The sequence below is a fragment of the Peromyscus eremicus genome, chromosome 15, assembly GCF_949786415.1.
Source record: "Peromyscus eremicus chromosome 15, PerEre_H2_v1, whole genome shotgun sequence".
Taxonomy (NCBI): Eukaryota; Metazoa; Chordata; class Mammalia; order Rodentia; family Cricetidae; genus Peromyscus; species Peromyscus eremicus.
Genome location: NC_081431.1, coordinates 40,854,287 through 40,872,895, shown reverse-complemented (window position 1 = coordinate 40,872,895; position 18,609 = coordinate 40,854,287). Strand labels below are relative to the sequence as shown.

The window sequence follows — 18,609 nt, the reverse complement described above, 5'->3', positions numbered from 1 at the left end:
ATGCCTTTGGGCTGAGTACTGTTCTCTGTGTTCATTCTCCCAGTCTCAATATTTCTCCCATGTAGCGACTCCCCTTGGGGTTCTCATGGAGCCAGGCTATTTCCCAGACTTGTCCTCCCAAGAAACTGAAGTGAGAATCAGGAGAAAGAGAGGCATACCAGGAGGGACCTTGCTGTGGAAGTAAGTCTTGGTTATATTTTCCAAAGCACTCTTATAGATCTTTTCATTCGTCTCCATCATGACCTTCTGGATGGCTATCAGGAATTGCAACGGGGTTTCAGCCTTCCGATTCTTGAGGAACTCCCGGAAGTACTCCAGGTGTGGAGAATTTAGGAGGACTTCTGTTATGTTCCTGGAAAACAGAGCAGTGCTGGTGACCGTGGAGAATTCCGAATAGGAAATGGATCCGCCTGCCTCTGCCTTCCAAGGGCTGGGATTAAAGGGGTGTACCACCAACGCCCGCCCGGCTGCTCCTTGAATGGAGTTAGCGCTAATGTTTTACCCACAATCCTCTTTCCTTTTCTCTTGCAGTCTTTTCTGAATAGGCTGTACTGCTGGGGTTTCATCTTCACCGGCATGGTGCAACTTTATCTCTATTTGCTCCTCTCTCCAACTTTAACTGACCACTTAATCTCATTTTACGTCACAGTTATCCTTTGAAACTCTCTGCACGTACCCATCTTTTGACCAGTTTACCCATCTCCTTTATGTACGTATGCCATTTTGTTGGATGTTACCAATAGGTTTTTGATAGATATCCTTTATCAGGATGAGATAGCTTTTTTTCTATTCTCATTTTGAAAGTTTTTTTTTTTTTTAAATCATGAATAGATGGTGTAAAGAGACTTTGTATCAATTGAGATAATCATGTAAGTTTTCTACCTCATTTTTTTTTTTTTTTCTGGAGCTAAGGACCGAACCCAGGGCCTTGTGCTTGCTAGGCAAGCGCTCTACCACTGAGCTAAATCCCCAACCCCCTACCTCATTTATTTAATGTGGTATATGTGATGGTTAATCTTGGTCATCTAATTGCTTGGATCTGGAATTGACTAAAAGGTAAGTCACTGGGCTCTGCTGTGAGAGGTTTACTTGATCAGATTGTCAGAAGTGGAAAGGCGTATCCCAAATAAAGGTGGTGCTTTCCAGCCTCAGCCCAGATAGAAGGGAAATGAAAGAGAAATTTTGTTCTTGCCTACTTGTCTTGACTCTCACTGTTATCATCTATGGTTACTGCTGCAGTTCCTCATTGACATTAGAATCAGCCTCTGCAGGTTAACAAATGAGTGAGGACCAGTGACTCTCCAGGAAGTCTCCATGTCTTCAGTACCAGACTGGGACTCCGGAGGCCTGTGAACTGAGCAGCTACTTAGTTCTCAACCTCTCCAGTGTGAGATGACCATTGCTGGACTACTCCAGCTATACTGTATAAGACAATCTAAAAAAAAAAAGTCTCTTTTTAATATGCACTCATTCTATTGGCTCTGCTACTCTCAGGAAGCCCAACTAATACAGAATGTTATTTTGGTTTTTGGATGTTAACTCAATCTTGTGTTACCCAGATAAATTCCAATTGGTTATGCTAAATGATACTTTTATTTGTTACTGGATTTAGTTTGCTATTTGTTGAGCACTTGTATGTCTAGATTCAAAGAGAAGTACTAGTCTGTGTGTGTGTGTGTGTGTTTTTTTTTTTATGCTGCCTCTCTTTTGAGACTCAGGATGATATTGGCCTCATAGGATAAGTGAAAGTTACTTCTGTTTTCTCAAAGAGCAACTGTGATGTTGGTACTGTCTTTGCTTTAAGTATCTCACAAAGTTCTCCAGTGATGCTGCCCATGCTCTGCTATATGAAAAAAATTAAATTACCAAACACCTATCACGTTTTTGTTTTTGTTTCAAGACTGGGTCTAACTGTGTAGCCCTAGCTGGCCTGGAAATTGCTTTGTAGACCTTGAACTCCCAGAGATCTGCCTGCCTCTGCCTCCCAAATGCTGGGATTAAAGATATACACTGCAGTGGGTAGCTGATCCAGCTTTGACCTGGAAGTACTACCCCCATTGAGGCTTCAGTAACTGTCAGGCCTACAAGGTGGGGCCGAGACAGGAGCCCTTAAGACCCCAGATCCGGATGTGCCGGCTCTCTTGGTTCCTGGATCCTAGACACTGGGGGTAGAAGATTGAGCAGAGTTTTCCAGAGAACACCACTGGACTGCACTACACCTTTCCCAGACCCTGTAAACTATCCCTTCACTTCTAAGTTACCCCACAAAATAAACCTCCCTTTTAACTTCATGGAGTTGCCTTAATACTACAACCAATAATACACCATTACACCTGGTAAAAATACTACTTTTTTGATGCTGCTTGAAGGAGACCTAGTTTTTAATCACTACTACTTTTTTTCTTTTGGATCTTTCAATTTTGTTGTTATTGCTATAGATTTACCAACACTTTCAGCTTGTCTTTGAGTCTGCTTTTAGAAATTTGGGCATTTTTTAGAGGTTTATTATATTAAGTTGTTGAATTTGATCGATTTCCTAACAATCTCAACTTCTGTACAATCCTTTTTTTTCAGTCCTGATTTTTAAAAAAAAATTATAAATAAATTGTTATTTTTGTGTGTTTGTATGTGTGTCCATGTCTGTCTTTCGGCCTGTGTCGTGTGTTTCATGGTACACATGGAAGTCAAAGGATAACTATTGGGGATTGGCTTCTTCTGCTGTGTGGGAACTGGTCCTCCAGACTAGATCATGTCTATTGATCCATCTTCTAGCTCCCTGGCTCTTCCTCCAGACTAACTCTGCCAATTCTGCCTAGCAAGCTTTTCATCCAGGTGTTATGCTTTTTCTAACCCAGATCTGAGTTTGGTTGGGTTATAACTGGTCTCATTATTGGTTATCTCTAGTTGACTAATGGTTGCTTTCATACATTCCTTCAGTTCCTTAAACACAATTTCCTTTACTTTGTTGAATAGTTTCTTAGATGTTTTTGTCAAGTCCAAATAGGAACCTCCTCAGAACCAGTTTCTGTCTGCTCCCTGCCCCATGTGCGTTCTCTGCTTCCCTGGTTTTGTTTTGTGTGACTATAGTAGCATCTCTGGAGGTGAAGCCCACTCTCTCTCACTCTTCACTCTCCCCAAGTTGTTCCTGTGGATGGTTTTATTGGCTTTTTCTAGTTTATTTTTCTTTAATTGACTCACTGGGTTGAATTCTAGAGAGCACTGCTCTCCACGGTGTGTTTCCACAAGGTACCTGATCTACTTTTTCTTAAATTCTCTTTCATTCTTCTTATTTATTTTAAATGTTATAATAAAAAGGATGCAAATAATAAAAAGTCACACATTGAAACTAACCAGACCCTTCAAAGATTGTATGTCCCAGTGACCTTCTGTACAGTCCAAATAGTAATTCAAAACAGAGCTGTGGAGCTTCACATTACATTTTATACTTTTACTACTGAATATATTTTTGTGCATTTACCCATCACAAAAATATTTTTAAGGATATATTCATTGTTGCTTTATATGTATGAGTGCTTTGTCTGCTTGGCTGTGTTAATGCCTGTATGTCTTGTACCAGCAAAGGCTGGAGTAAGGTGTTGGAAACTAGTGGTTGTAAGCATCATTCAGGAGCTAGGTACTGAACTCAGGACCTCTGCAAAAGCAACAAGTTCTCTTACCCACTGAGCCATCTCTCCAGGCACCGTTCTTTTCATCTTTAATTAAAATTTTCAGGCCTTACGGGAAGCCAAGAAAAGTAGCTAACTGGGTCCATCTTTGTTCTATCCGGGATTCCAAACCTATACATGATCCCATTTCTATGCAGTTGAGTTCCTACATGCAGTTTAGGAACTCTCCCTATAGTCTAACTTTTTAAAATCTGTACTCAAAATTTATTTCTCTTTCTATTATGCTCTCATAGGAATCAGACAAAACTTTATCACAATACTTAAAAGTCAGATTTGCGTTTTCCTTAGTTTATGTCTTAGATTAAGAGCAAGAACTGCCGGCTGGTGGTGGTGCATGCCTTTAATCCCAGCACTTGGGAGGCAGAGACAGGTGGATCTCTGTGAGTTCAAGGCCAGCCTGGTCTACATAATGAGTTCCAGGAGAGTCAGGGCTACATAAGACCCTGTCTTGAAAAAAGAAAAAAGCAAACAACAAATAGAAAGGGATAAGAATTGTCTTATTAGTATGATATGTATTATATTAGCATTATCCTCTATATCATTAGAATGGCCAAGACAAGCATATGATCAATAATAACTCACACTGAATGGGGGTTAGAGACAAGCTTAGAAGAATTGTGACTGTGGAGTCCCTGACTCTGGCTGTGATCTTACGTCATGGGCTGTATGACTTCCAGGATTTAGGAAAGACTTGTATTATTTGTGGTCAACTAAGTTGGAAATGTTTCTGTGGTCTGAGTAGAGAACAGTGATGAGCACAGATTAGAACAGCAGGAGGGATAGGTGACTGCATGTCAGGAAACCGTTTCCGTTATCCAAGTGTGTGCGTGCGTGCGTGCGTGCGTGCGTGCGTGCGTGCGTGTGTGCGTGTGTGTGTGTGTGTGTGTGTGTTATTCAGAGTGTTTGGAACGGACAGAAGATCCACAACCACTGGTGAATGCTCCAATAACAGTAGCATTCTGGTGGGCATTTTTTTTCTATACAAAATATTTTCCCAGAGATTTGACTGCCTTTTTGTATACTATTATGTTTTCATAATCTAGAGATGAACTTTTCCTGTAGCTAGCAATTAGGCAAAAATGGAGTAAAATGAATAAGTTGGCCTCAGAGAAAAGTATAGTCAAGAAAGGAGGAAGCATGCCTAAAGTGTAAAGCACTAAAAAGTAGCACATAGGTGGTGGTCCCTGGGGATGCAGTTTCAGACCAGGGAATTATAGCAGATGTAACATTTGGGGAATTTTTCATGTCTAAGTGGCATTTGTGCTAAGGGAAGTGGAAAGAAAGACAGGTGTTACCTATGCAGGAAATGCCACAGAATCTTCTCCCAGTGGAGATGGACTCTTAGACTGATTAGAAAATGGAGAGACATGAAGTGAGAGACCAGTTGTGAGGATGGGGTACATGTGCTATTTACAGCAGTGAAACATAAGAGACAATGTAAATGCTTAGAGGAAGGACAGGACTCGACAAAATATGCTTCATCTACAGTGTTGATGATAGTAGATCTATGCAGGAAATGTAGAAGAGTGTCCATGACAGTGAGAGTTCATGTTGAGACTCATAATTATCAAAATGTTCAGAATAAGTCACTGACGAGTGCTCACCCCGAAATGGAACATTGATATCAGCCCTCCCCTAGGCTCAGGGGACATCTCAGAAGAGAAGGCAGAGTGTAGGAGGCCGGGGACAAAGAGTACTGCAAAGCGCTGTCTGTCATTTGACCATGACATGGCTGTGGCACCTGTGCACTCGCAAGATCAGTAGTGACCTGCGCAAGACCCGTAGGAGACCAGGCCCGTCAACATGCCAAGACGTGGGTCGGGGAGGGTCTCGTGAGGCTCCACCCCTCCCTGGGGGCTATAGGCAGTTAACAGTTGTTGAGAGAAGAGGAGTCATAGTCCCTAGTGGTTTAGCCACTGGTACTTTGCCCTTGATCAGGTAAATAACTCTTACCTATTCTCATGCAAGTAACTCTAAGTGTATTGGATATCACACACACACACACACAGAGTAAAAAAAAAATAAAAGTAGAGAAGAGCAGGTTAAGCAGAACAAGTTTGATGAGAAGGGAATAATAGAAGTTATATATATATATATATATATATATATATATATATATTTAGTATAATTATATATAAACAATTTTTTTAAAAAAGTTGTCTCTGATAGTTTTAAGATGTCATTTTATAATATATGTTACACAGTACTTTAAAATAAACAACTTAACATGCAGAGTGTCTTGTTCATATGCATATGATCTACAGAGAAAGGTCTGGGAACCTCCAGAGAGAAGTGAGCCTAGAGATGTTGCTGTAGCCGGATCCCCTATCTTACCTTGGTCTCATGGAAGGCTTCCTTATGACAGCTTTTCTAACAAAGGATGTTTTCCTGTGTGAAGGTGTGTGTCTTGGCTGCTTGACAATTTCTACTGTATAACCTGAGAAAGACCACACAGTTAGGTAACAATATTTTATAAAGAGAGAGTAAGAACGGACATTTTTCAGGCATCAGCCACAACTACTGTGTCAGGCCATTGGACAATTGGACACTGTCATCAGGTCAAGGCGTGTTAGATGTACATGTTGGTCATCAGGCCTAGAGCCCACCTTCCTTAGAGACATTGGCCATCAGGCCTAGAGGCCACCTTCCTGAGAGACAGGTAGACCAAGCTCACTATACTTCTAGGTACATTACTAAAGATGAGATGCCACCTGTCTCCCAATCTGATTCTTCATTCGGCCATAATGCATGCGGTGGTCTACCTTCATTGACACCTCGGCTGTCCTCTCAGAAGCACTCTACATGTCATTTGAAAGTTTTACTTTGTAATCACCAAACTTATTGACTGTTGACCTCAACTCTAAGAGGCTCCACTCAACTTCTTGCTTTAACTAAAATTGTTTTCTTTCCAAGGATGTGGCATTGCAATGTATTCTGGCAAACCACACACAATTCAGAACAGGTGTCTTGCCCTGTGGTGCACTTTAGAACAATTATTCTAAAAATTTATTTAACCATTTTTTTTAAATAATAGATTCCATAGATCTCACCATTATCAAAACCCTTTGGGGTGTGGGATGTCATTTAGTTGACAGAGTGCTTGCCTAGCATTCATGAAGCCCTGGGTTCAATCCCTAGTGTGATGTGATGTTCTTGCCCGTAATTCTTAGCATTTGCAAAGTGGAGGCAGGAAATCTGAAATTCAAGGTCATTGTTGATTACAAATCGAGTCTGAGGCTAACCTTGACTACCTAATACTCTTTAATTTTATCAAAGAAAAACACTGGCCATAAAATCATCAAGGGCAGAAATAGAGTCATCTCACTGCTCAAAATGGGAGCATGACCCAGTTATACAGTCAATGGCTTAAGATGCATATTAAATAGAATGTGCACATGCAGGGTATTTTTATGTGATTTGATAATATTTCTGTGATAGGCAGCATACAAAAATGATTGAAAGCCATAGATATATACATAGGTTCTTAATAAATGCAACTGAGTTGATTGAAAAAATGAAATCCAGACTGTAGAAGACTTGATATAACAGACAAAGAAACCCCACCAAGCTCTAAAAGAAAAATCCTTCCTAGGAACAAACACTGAAAATGTTGGGTTGAAAAAAAATAACATTTCAAAATAATAAATCAACCAATAAGAAATTCAGTTAAAACTTGAAGATTAGAAAAAAAGATGGTGAAAATGGGAAGAGTATGTTGAAATACTAATGTTCAGTGTTTAAGCCACAGTGAGCAAAAATAAAGCTCAGGACTTGAAAAAATAGAAGAACTTCCCACCCCACATTTTTCTTAAGATAGCTGGCAATTTTGCAAATGCAGGAAGCTTAAGAAACTGGACATTCTTTTAAAAAATAAAACAAAGAGGAAGACTCTTCTCTCTTGACTGTGGGTGTGACTTGTTCATCAAGCTCCTGCTTTGGCTCTGCCTGGGTCGAAAGCCCAAGAACCCTTTTCTCCTTTAGAGCTGCTCCCGTCAGGTATTCTGTATGACAGCTGGAAAGAAAACTAAAACACCCACAGAAAGGTGGTATCCAGTCAGCACTGTGGCCAGGATACCCAGAATGTCATCATGGCCTCTCACTAGAGAAGGCACCTACAGAATTAGGGATGGAGTCCTGGACCAGGTCCAGTTCACACTGGGTCTACTGGGGCCCCAGGTGTGCATATGAAAGTCATTTCTCCAGCCCCTAAAATGTTTACTTGGAATGAAGTTTTTTGGCACTCAGCAGGCTAGCCATATCATTTCTTTAGTCCGAGGAGTGCTACAAGAGTGAAAATTGACCAACTGAAATTACCTAGGGCACTCCTTATACTTCCAGTTAGGATGACAAAATCGGAATAAATATTGTATCCTAAAATAAAGACAGATGCCAGCAAAATGCTTAAAGAAGCTTAAAACTTATGCTACAGCTTTGTATTCTTTCCTTTAAAAAACTGATTAGTTTTACTTATATGTATGAAGTGTGTTGCCTGAATGGGTGTATGGGCAGCATGTGTGTGCAGTGCCCACGGAAGCCAGATGAGGAAGTCAGATCCACTGGAACTGGAATTACAGATAGTTGTGAGAGGCCATGTAGGTTCTGGGAATTGATTCCAGGTCCTCTGCAAGAGTAGCAAGTGCTCTTCACCCCTCAGCCATCTGTCCAGCCCTGGCTTCATAGTCTTCATATAATCATTAGTAGTAAAATCCTCCAAAAGGAGGAATAAGCCACAATGACCCCGTGGGATACCAGATCCCCAGCAGAGTAAGAAGAACTTCCCTGTAGGAAGCTCCTTTGCACCGGCTCAGAAGCCCAACCAAGGTGAACAGAGGTCCATAGGAAGAAGAGCCACATAGCTGGAGAATTCAGAACAGAAGCAGAAACTGCAGGACATGGCAAAAAGGCCAGCACAGTGTGAGGAGTCCAAGTGAGCTGAGAAAGAACGTCCATATAAAAGCAAAGAAAGCAAGCCAACATGGACCAACACTCTACCTAAGTCAGCAAGCTAGGCAGAATGAAAGTGGTAATCCCCTAGGTGTGGGCCTGCATGGGATGCTGTCAGAAGCTGAGCAAACTGAGAATATCCATGTTAAGGGGTCATCACATGTGGGGTAAGAAAGTCGAGGCAAGATGAGGAGAGAGCCCATCCAGGGAACGGGCAAGGCCCCTAACAAGGATGAGGAATACATACGTCCCCGTGAAGGGGTAGCTGGGTTGAAGATGGTGGTCGGAGCCTGAGTGGCAGGAAGAGTGTCTACATACAGTGATGGCCTGACATAAATTGTTAGATGTGGGGAACCAGACAGATCCAAGAGGCCTCAGAGGCCCCCATGAAAGAACAAAATCTGGAGCCAGTGCCCTGTAGAAGTCAAGGTTGTGGTTTCTGGGGACCCAGTTCTTCCCCCTTGGCTATGATTATCAGTCCTTAGACAGCTGTGTCTGAGATATCCTGAATTCTCTTTGCCAACATTGACGTGGCTCACTGCTGACTGTGGTCATTTTACCCCTTGCAAATAGTACATATGATGCTGTAGTTCTTAATAAACTTGCTTGGCATGGCTCATCAGCTTATGCAAGGCATCGTGGTCCCAGCTATTGCTCTTGTCTTTATTTCTCATCCTGGGTCCTCCCACTTGACACCTCGCCTTTTGGAACCCTTGTTCCTGCCAGTTTGGGTTCATTAGGACCCAAGTGAGCAGGATGAGGAAGGTTTTCCCTCAAAGGATCAGCCTGAAGGTGGTTGTGGAGTTCTAGCCAAGTAAGGAGTTGCTCATGCATGAGGTGCTGGTGCAAAGCACTGAAGAGAGGAAGAGGGGAGACAGACCTTTGTGAGAACAAAGGGGTGGTCGTGAAGACAGACTGCTCATGTGACGGGGCTATAAAAAATAGAAGTAAATTTAATACAATGGGAATCAGGATTCTCATGATCAGAGAAGGGAAGCATAAATACGGAAAAGGAGAAAAAGAGAATGAGCCCAACCTTTGGGGATATTAGGTTAAAGGGACAATTTTCATACTGCTCTTTGGTATTCCTCAGCCCAATATTGATGATACATCATCAAATGAAGCGGCAACAGCCAGAGAACTCGCGACCACGTGGACCTGAGACACATCAGGGATGAGAATCTGGGTTATTCAGCCCTTCCTGCCTGGTAGGCTCTCCAAGTCCAGCAGAGGTACCAGCTGAGAGGGATGATAGCCCAGCATGGGGAGCAGAGGAGGGAGGGGAGAAGCTTTCCTCTCTGTACACATTGCAGTGGTGCAATTTTCTTTCTCGAATACATTCTCCAAGAAACCAAACGGATCTTTGAAGAAACTGCTCCAAGATACAGCGGAATTTCCATAGAAAGCAAGTGGGCACAGTGGGTGCTGCTTGAATTTTCCCTTTGGGATGAAACTACTCTTTCTCCCAGCTGTGTTGGCTACTGATAGCTCATTACTGGTAAGGAAAAGTCACTATTGCGCTCCCATTGCCATACACAGTGCAAATAGCACTCGCGTCTGGTCCCAGCAAGTACAGTGTATTGGACTGAAGAGAAGCTACTGTTCTTGTCAGTTTCCTAAGCAGAGTTGAACTAGATATGCCCCGTGTGTGTAGGAAGCACAGTTCTTTTGTTCTGAGCTAGCTCACTGCTCTGGCTGTATAGGAAACACAGTAGAGTAGAAGAGTGCTCCTTTCTGGACCATTGGAAATTGAACGACCCAATGTTGTATTCTACCCTCCCTCCCTCCCTCCCTCCCTCCTGCCTGGCAAACACATTCCATCTGGGTCAAGGTGGCCATACAAAAGCCTAGGTACCTTCCCTCAGTGAGGGACAACTCTACAGGGCCGTCCTAACTTCCGAGCTTCCCCTGGCATTTGGAGAGTTCTGCTGTCAAAGCCTCAATACTTTCCTCACTCAAACATCCCCCACAAATCCCTGGATTCAAAAAGAAACAACAAAATCTCCGACTCCAGGAAACTTGGCAGGAGACAAAATCACATTATTTTAAAATGTCTATTAAGTAAGAAAGACGAAATGAATGGCGGGAACATAGCATGAAGGCCCTTGCCCCTACAGATCTCCAGAGAAACCAGGAATGTTAAGCACACAGGATTGTCTTTCAGATGGGAAAGATGAAAAACCTGTTCTTCCATCCAAAAAGCAGAGAGTTGGTCGAGATTAACAGCCTGGTGATCTGTGTTATCTGTTGGGCCATGCCATATCAAGCTCTTACAACCAAGACCAGAGGTGGCTAGTAATCCAAATGACCATTACAGTCAGAGGCTCCCCCAAGATCCCCCAACCAAAACCAGAGGTGGCTAATAGCCCAAATGACCTCTATGCTATCTGTGAGGCTAGGACAGACCCTTAGGCCCTTAAGCTCGTACAGGTAGCCTATCACCAGAACCCATCTTCTTGGAGGAAATGACACATACCCTGAGTTGAATTTCAATTTAATTATGCTTCTTTGTATCACACCAGGAGGCTTTTTTTTTTCTTTTTCAAATTGTATTGGGCTTAAATACATTGGGAATAACCACCTGTTGTTAGACTTCCTGAAGTCTGATCCAGGTTGACAAAGTCAGTCTGCACCCGGTTTTCATTTTTATCTCTGTGTGGTTCACTTCCCTGTATGACACCTGCAGGGACCCCCTCAAATGATCTTAATTGTCACCAACCTCAACGATTTATAATTGTCTTTGATTTGCATCACACCCTCTAGGACTCTGTAGGAGTGGGGACACATGGTGACTATCTCTGGAGGTATGGTTCCTCTTTTGGCTTAGGCCTCCAGAGTTTGGAAATTCTTAGATTTGAAAAAAAACACTTGCCTTACATCTAACCTTAAACACTTGCCTTTTACAGGTGCCTTTTCACAGTATATTTTAAAGTCTTCACTGATCTTTTCTATGGCCAACTTTGGATTTTTATAAGAGAGCTCCTCAAAGGTCATCTTGTTCACATCTGTGAAGGAAAAAATAAAGACAGAGTTTAGCTGTCCATTTTAGGGTCAAATATCCATGTACTTTTCTTGAAGACATTGCCTTTAAAATGTTATTTGAATCAGACAATCGTGTTTAAATGGGCTACTTACATCAAGAATACAAATTATCTAAGTTAAATTAGAGTTAAAGAAACATAGACTCTTTTCCATTCTAGAGTGGGTGGGTTCCACCTTCTTTGCTAGTACAGAGATGACATTGAAGGAACTATTGTTAATTCAATATAAGAAGTAACTCATTCATCTGAATGGCTTTTGATCCCTTCAAAACAATCACCACTTGAAAGGAGAAGATGTAAATGAATTTCAAATATTCTGCTATTGCATTAACTTTTTTGCATACATGTCAAATAATTGGTTAGGATTTTTCTTGTTTTGGGCTTTGACTTTTTGTGAATTAGTTTCAGAACTAGCAGCTCATAGGTTGGGATCATGTAGGGTTTTTGAGAATGACAGGACCTTTTGTGGTCAAGTTGTGCACGACCCAAGGACCTAAGATGCTAGATACTGAACAGTCACAGAAGATCAACCTGGATTAATGGCTCATTGTCTCATGCCAATGAAAGTTAGACAGAGTCTCATGGGAAGTGAGCGAGCAGAATAAGGCTTTATAAAGAATTATTACAAGAAAGTAAAACATTGAATAAAAGTGAGTGGAACTTCTGAGAGTGAGAGAGTGGTTTTCAAGAGCGGGGAAATGGTTAAGATTTTCTTTGTTCAAGGCTTTTGTAGGACAACATTAGAAACTGAACAGAGGCTGAGGTAATCTCTATTGAAATTGCTTAGTTCTCTGGGCTATTATGGGCTGAGACAGTGGAGGGCCCACATGCCCTATGCGTGTGTGTGCCCCTACCCCAACCAGGGAGCTAGTTATGCTTTGGTTATATGCTTCCTATTCAGTTAGGGATAGTTGAAGCCTTCTTTACCTGTCTCCAATGCTGGCTTTCTTAGTTATTAACCTTGGCTATTGGTTAGCTGTTGGTTACTTGGCCAAGTCCCACCACTCTCAAAAGCCATACATCATCTGGTTTACAAGCAGCTAGTTCTGAAATGATTTCACAAAAATCAAAGCTCAAAACAAATTGCTTGCTGCGGACATCAAAAGACTGAAGCAAGAGCAATTACAACCTCTGATCTTGCAGGCATCTTGCTATGGACTATGCTAAGCTCTCTGGCTTTGCTAGTTATTGATCCTACTGGGAACTAGTTAATAGCTGGTGTTGCTAGCTTAGCCTTGCAAGTGTCCCAAATGCTGTTAACAGTCTAAGCTCTCTTTGTTCTCACAGCTACCAAGAAGTAGCTGCAATGTTCATGATAAACTCTTTGTGTGTAGAATGGTCTGGGGTCTCTTCCCGAGATGGAACAGTTCCTTAGGCTCCATCCTTACAGCTTAGTCTATTACAATTAGTTCCATTAGAAGCACCATGTCAAAAGCAAGGACACGCAATAAGCAATTGCGCCTAGCATGGGTCTCCCAGTGAGAAAAGGGCTCCTGGAAGCTAGCCAGTCAGTCTGCCATCACTAGCCTGGCTTCTTCAAGCCTGGTTGCCTCTTATGAGGTCCACTGGCCATCTCATATCCGACCGGAAACATCTTTGTCTCTAATCCTTAGTGCTGTGGCTTCACTGTTTTAAGCCTCACACACACCCCCTTTTACCATAACATCCATGTCTACTGTAGGGTCTGTGCAAAACTTGTAGTTTTTGATAGTCATCCCTTTCTTTTACTGCCTACTGTGAAGTAACTCATGCCTCAGAGATACTACCGATAATTGCAAACCCTTGCTCTTTGGAAGTAGGTTTCTTGTTTCTTTTTCTAGAAGCAGCCACATATTAATTCTTGTCACATGTGGTGAACTGGTACTACACACTCACAATGCGGTGTGACAATAAGGGCTATAAGAGCAAGAGAAGTGATGATGTTCTGGACAACAGAAGCGGATAGCAGCCTCTTGCCTCATTGGTGTTGAGTTCTTGGGTTTGTTTGGAACTCTCTGGATCATCCAGGATAGCCATATGGATGGGAGTTTCTTCTTTCCATATGGAGGAAACCTGGGGCAAAGTTACAGACTACTTGGACCCAGCTCTGGAAACAGTGTGGTGAAGTGGGAGTTCAGATGGGCGTCACAGGGTGTTCAGTGCTAACTGTGGCCATGCTCCGGTGGGCACAAGTTTTCCAACTTCAGTGCCTCGGCTTCCAGAGCCAGTAGAGATCACAGTAAGTTCGCCAGGGTTCAGATCCTGACGGCCGTTTTCAGTGTAACCTTGAAGGGTGACATTGTTTGGGCCTTGGTTATTAGTTATTTGATGAGCTGTTTTGAAGATCAGGTTAGGTAATCTTTGCAGTGCACAGTGCTGATTCATAATAAAGGATCACTGATAAAGTGAGTTTTATATTTTCTAGTTCTCTAAGTGTAATGATAAAGAAAAGAAAAAAAGTGACTGCCCTTACCTTGTAAGAACACTGGAGACGTCGTCAGTTCTACCCGGATAGAGCCTCCCTGCTTCAGGTTCTCAGTGGCCACTTTTTCCCACTGCATAGACTCCATTTCCTGCATGTTAGCCAAACCCTGGCTTAACCTCAGAGATTCCTGAATCCTTTTGTACAGAAGAATGTTCTCCTCTTTGCTTGTGGCTTCCCTTCTATGCCACCGGGCTTTGATGAAGCGCGCTTGAGTCTGAGAGGAGTTGGGAGAAGAAGCGAGAGACAGTTGTGGGAATCAGCCAGAAGCAAGAGACACTGTGACAACTCAGTCCTCCATCTCTATGCCTCCTGGTCACATCTTGCCTGATGGTCTTTAGAGCGATATGCCAAGCCCCCCCCCATAGTCCAACTCATTTTCTCTAAGAGAGAACTGTACGTGAACGCAACTTCCTCTGAGTTAGTTATGTATTGAGTCTTTCTCCTTGAGAGCTTTATGTTCCTTTTAAAAATTTGTATCTCTCTCTCTCTCTCTCTCTCTCGTGTATGTGTGTGTGTGTGTGTGTGTGTGTGTGTGTGTGTGTCTGTCTGTCTGTCTGTCCGTGCATGTGTGGTTTCAAAGGCCAGAAGAAAGCATCAGAAATTTGGGAGCTGGAGTTACACACAGTTATGGGCTGTCCAATGTGGGTCTTGGCAACTCGAGTCCCCTGGAAGTGCAGCAAATACTCTAAACCCCTGATCCATCCCTCCAATCCCTCAGGTTCACATTCTTTAGAATATCAGCCACCTCCAGATGCCTCCAGGAAAAAGTCCCAATTTCATTTACTTTGTGCCTCTAAAAGTGAAGCACTTCCCCTTCCCTCCTGAATCACCCACAACCCAAAGTCCCTCCTACTGTGAAAATGAGAAACCAGTAGTCCTCTTCGTTCAGGAATTCATCATACCAGACACTGAGCACCTGAAATCCAAGCACAAGGTGAATATTATGAGATGGGCCCTCAGTTGGCTACGTCTTTTCAGCTTGTGACTAGCCCACACAGTACTAGCCCAGTAGACAGCAGGGTCAGGCTTTTTTCACAGTGGGAGATCTAGTGAGGTGGCAAGCATCAACTATGACATCCGGCAGCATTCCCTCATTTTATATTTTTCATATAGCAGCTCTCATAGTCTCTCTGTAAGCGTCAGATAATAGCAATAAATACACATTGAAAGAGCAAAGTATCACTTAGCATCTGCATCCTGCATGCTGCCTAGTGCCTTCCCAAAGCTCGGTCTTTGAATCTCAAAATGGCTTTGAACACCAAGCAACTCTGCTCTTACCCTCCCGACTTGGGGACCTCTCCCGATGGTGAGTGCTGTTTCATACATCCGCGCAAACAAAACCCATGAATCGGTGCTAGGCTGAATTTATTTTTTCACATTCTTCCTTTACCTGGCAACTATTTCCTAAGTGCCTCCCATGTGCCAGGCATTGTGCAAATTGCTGGCCCTAGGCTTGTACCAAGGAGCTCGACTCCCAGCAGGGTGAGCAGCAGTGTGGTACTTGTGATGTGTATGTGTGTGATAGACGTACAGACCAGAGTTCTCTGGGAAGAGAGAGAAGGCAACGGTTGTGTCTGACCGAGTCAGGAAAACCCAAGGGGAGTTTACAAAGGCAAGAAAATGTAAACTCAAGTTTGCACCTCTCAGGATAAGTAGGAGTTAAACCAGAGGCAGCCAAGGAAAGGGCATTCCAGGCACAGGAGGAGCTTAGGCAAATGAGTAGAGAAAGGGTGTGTTGGAGGACAATGGATGCTCTCTGAAATACTTCTCTTCCGAAGAGCCTGGGAGATAGAGGCATGGAAAGAGATGAGGCAGAGAAAATGGGTTAGCACTCTCTATGAGGGGGTTCAATGACTTGGCTCAGCGATGTGGGCATTATTTTGCCAACGGTGAGGTGCCTACGGTGTTTTTGAAAAACTGTCTGATGAACTCTGTAAAGCAGTATGAGGAAATGGCTCAGTAGTTAGAGCACTTGCCGCTGCTATCAAGGGGACCAGAGTCTGGATCTCTAGTGTCCACACAAATGCCAGGAAGAGGCAGGTGAACTGTACTTTCAGCCTTGGAAAACGGAGACAAGGGAAACCCCGAAGCAGCTGGCTATCAGGAGTAGCTCTATCAGTGAAGAGTAACTCTTTCTGTGAGCTCTGGGTCTGGTTGAAAGTCCTTGCCTCAAAGAGTAAGTTCCGGAAATGGGGTCCACTGGGGCTGACCGTGTAAGTGAAGAAAGCAACCTAAAGTGAGCAGGCAGTATGGGTACATTTGCTCTCTCTGCTCTTGAGTGTGGATGGGAAGCTTCAAGTCCCCACCTTGACCTTCCTGAAATAATGAACTGCCACCTCAAACTGTAAGCCAAATAAACATTTTCCTGCCCTGTTGCCTTCTGTCGGGGTATTTTATTACAACGGAAATGGAATTAGAATGAGAAGACTCTACTTCCCAATGCCTAAGAGTTCATAAACTTCCTTCAGGAAGATCCTCTGAATTTCATAGTCTGGGGAGGCTGCATTTGAAGAAGGAGTGAAAAGCAATGGGAGGTGGATATTGACCACACATTCCTCCACTCCACTTTGGAGTTTTTGATTGTTTCAAAAAGTCACAGAACTTTTTACTTTGTAAAAGTAACCAGAGCCCCAGTGTATGAAGGTTTGTGTGGACAATTCTACCTTTAACAAAGTGAGTATAGATGATCAGACAGCACTTTTTTTTTATTATTGGCCTTCACCTAGTCTGCCAGATGCTAACCCGTTTCTTTGAGACACAGCCTACCTTGCAGATCTCTTTCTGGGCTTTGGGGATCCAGGGATTCACATCCCCAGAAGGCAGGAGCTTCTTTAGGCCCTGAATGGTCTGAGGTTGGAGTGGTAAAGGTGGCCCAATCCACTCGTTCAAGTAGAGCTCACAGATTCTGTTCCCCAGCATGTGACGGAAGAGGGCTTTCCCACTCCTCCTGTTATTCATCAGAACACTGAGGAAATGCTGCAGGTCCTGCCAAAGGTCCAGGAGTTGCACCTCCACCTTCAAGTTCAGCTTCTTCAGGTGATAGCGGAAGGGACCCCCTGCGCAGGCGTCAGCACACAGGGCCCAATGAGTGTACCCAAAGTGGAGGCCTCGCTTGAGGGACTTCTTGACTGCCAGTGGGGTAGTGTGATTAATGATGGGAGTGGAAGTCCTCAGGTGGTTGGAGAAGTTTGTCTCAAAGAGGCCCCCCATGTGGAGTTGGATCTTGGATCTCTTCTTCACGATGGGTTTCTTGGCATGCTGAGCATCCTTGTTCAGGATATGGATTATTGACTCCTTTGAGGAATCGACTCCCGGAAAAGGCTTTTTAAAAACTACCTTTTCTGGAAGACTCGTCTCTTCTTGGGCCTTAGTGGAGACTTCTGGCTTGAGGTCCATTTCCAGAGGCCACAAGACAGGGTCATTCAGCTGCCACAACTTCCTCTTGGCCTTCCTGCTGGAGTACTTCTTTTGGGAGTGGTGGGATTTCTTGATGCTCATGTTGAGAGGGAGCCCTCCCGCATGCTTGTAGCAAATGCTGCACAGGCGAGTCTCGTACTCCTGCATCAGGTCGTGACACGACTCCTCGTCGGCCATTGCTATCTTGGCGTGGGTGTAAAAGTTGGGAAGCCAGTAGCTCTGGAGTTTGAACAGAGCCACTTTCTGCATGTGGCTTAGGATCTCCCTTCTGGTGGTGGACTGGTTGGGATGCCAGATGGAGAGGTTCAGGAGGGACTCTGGAAGAAGAGAGAGAGAGAGATCAAGGGTGAGAAGGAAGAGGTGGAGGCCATGATGGTGGGAGGGGATCTGGAGATTTTTCTGAATGTTTTTGTGTCCAGTATGTTGCTTGTTCTGGATGAAACCCTGGGGGACAGGAACAGGTAGAACACAGTGGCATGCTTTTGATGACTTCCTAGCGCAGAGTAACTGCTTTTCTCTCATTACTTTCTTCTTCCCCACGGAAGCAATCCCATTTTGTGGGATTTCTTGAGCACATTTTAGGTTGTATTGTAAACAAAAGCAAAAGGTACAAGAAAAGGTGTTTGAAAAAATGAGATTTTACACATGTGAATGGGACTCATGATTCTAAATGACAATCAAAGGATTTGGACTGGATAATTCCAAGGAGTCAAGCCCTTCAAACAATATCCAGCCATTGCTAGCTCTGGATTCAATGTTCTCAGTTTCTTAAAGGGTCTCATATAGCTCAGGCTGCCAAGATGACCTTAAACGGCTGACCCTCCTCTCTCCACCCCCCAAGTGCTGAGATTACAGGCATATGCACCCACACCCAGATAATGTCATCAATTTTCAATTATTGTTAGGAATGGGAAGAGTATGGCTAGTCTCAAGCAGCATATCTTCTGGAACACCGATATTGGGTTCAAAATGCCTCTTCATTTTTCATTCAGACTAATAGGGATGAACAGGCAGTCAAGAGGAGTTTAGACAATGTCTCAGATAGTAGGCCAGATGG

At 43.4% G+C, this 18,609-nt stretch overlaps 1 protein-coding gene across 5 annotated transcripts in view; it reads right to left on the bottom strand.

Moving 5' to 3' along the window:
• Window positions 1–18,609, bottom strand: part of Rgsl1 (regulator of G protein signaling like 1) — a 63,638-nt gene that overhangs the window by 24,834 nt on the left and 20,195 nt on the right. For all 5 annotated transcript variants that reach the window (XM_059280111.1, XM_059280107.1, XM_059280110.1 and 2 more), the window contains exons 7-12: window positions 16,902–17,869; window positions 14,989–15,051; window positions 14,124–14,349; window positions 11,528–11,635; window positions 6,021–6,123; window positions 159–352 (exon numbers count right to left, since the gene is read on the bottom strand). In XM_059280111.1, coding sequence (XP_059136094.1) covers window positions 159–352; window positions 6,021–6,123; window positions 11,528–11,635; window positions 14,124–14,349; window positions 14,989–15,051; window positions 16,902–17,869 — 1,662 coding nt within the window. The remainder of the gene's footprint in view (window positions 1–158; window positions 353–6,020; window positions 6,124–11,527; window positions 11,636–14,123; window positions 14,350–14,988; window positions 15,052–16,901; window positions 17,870–18,609) is intronic.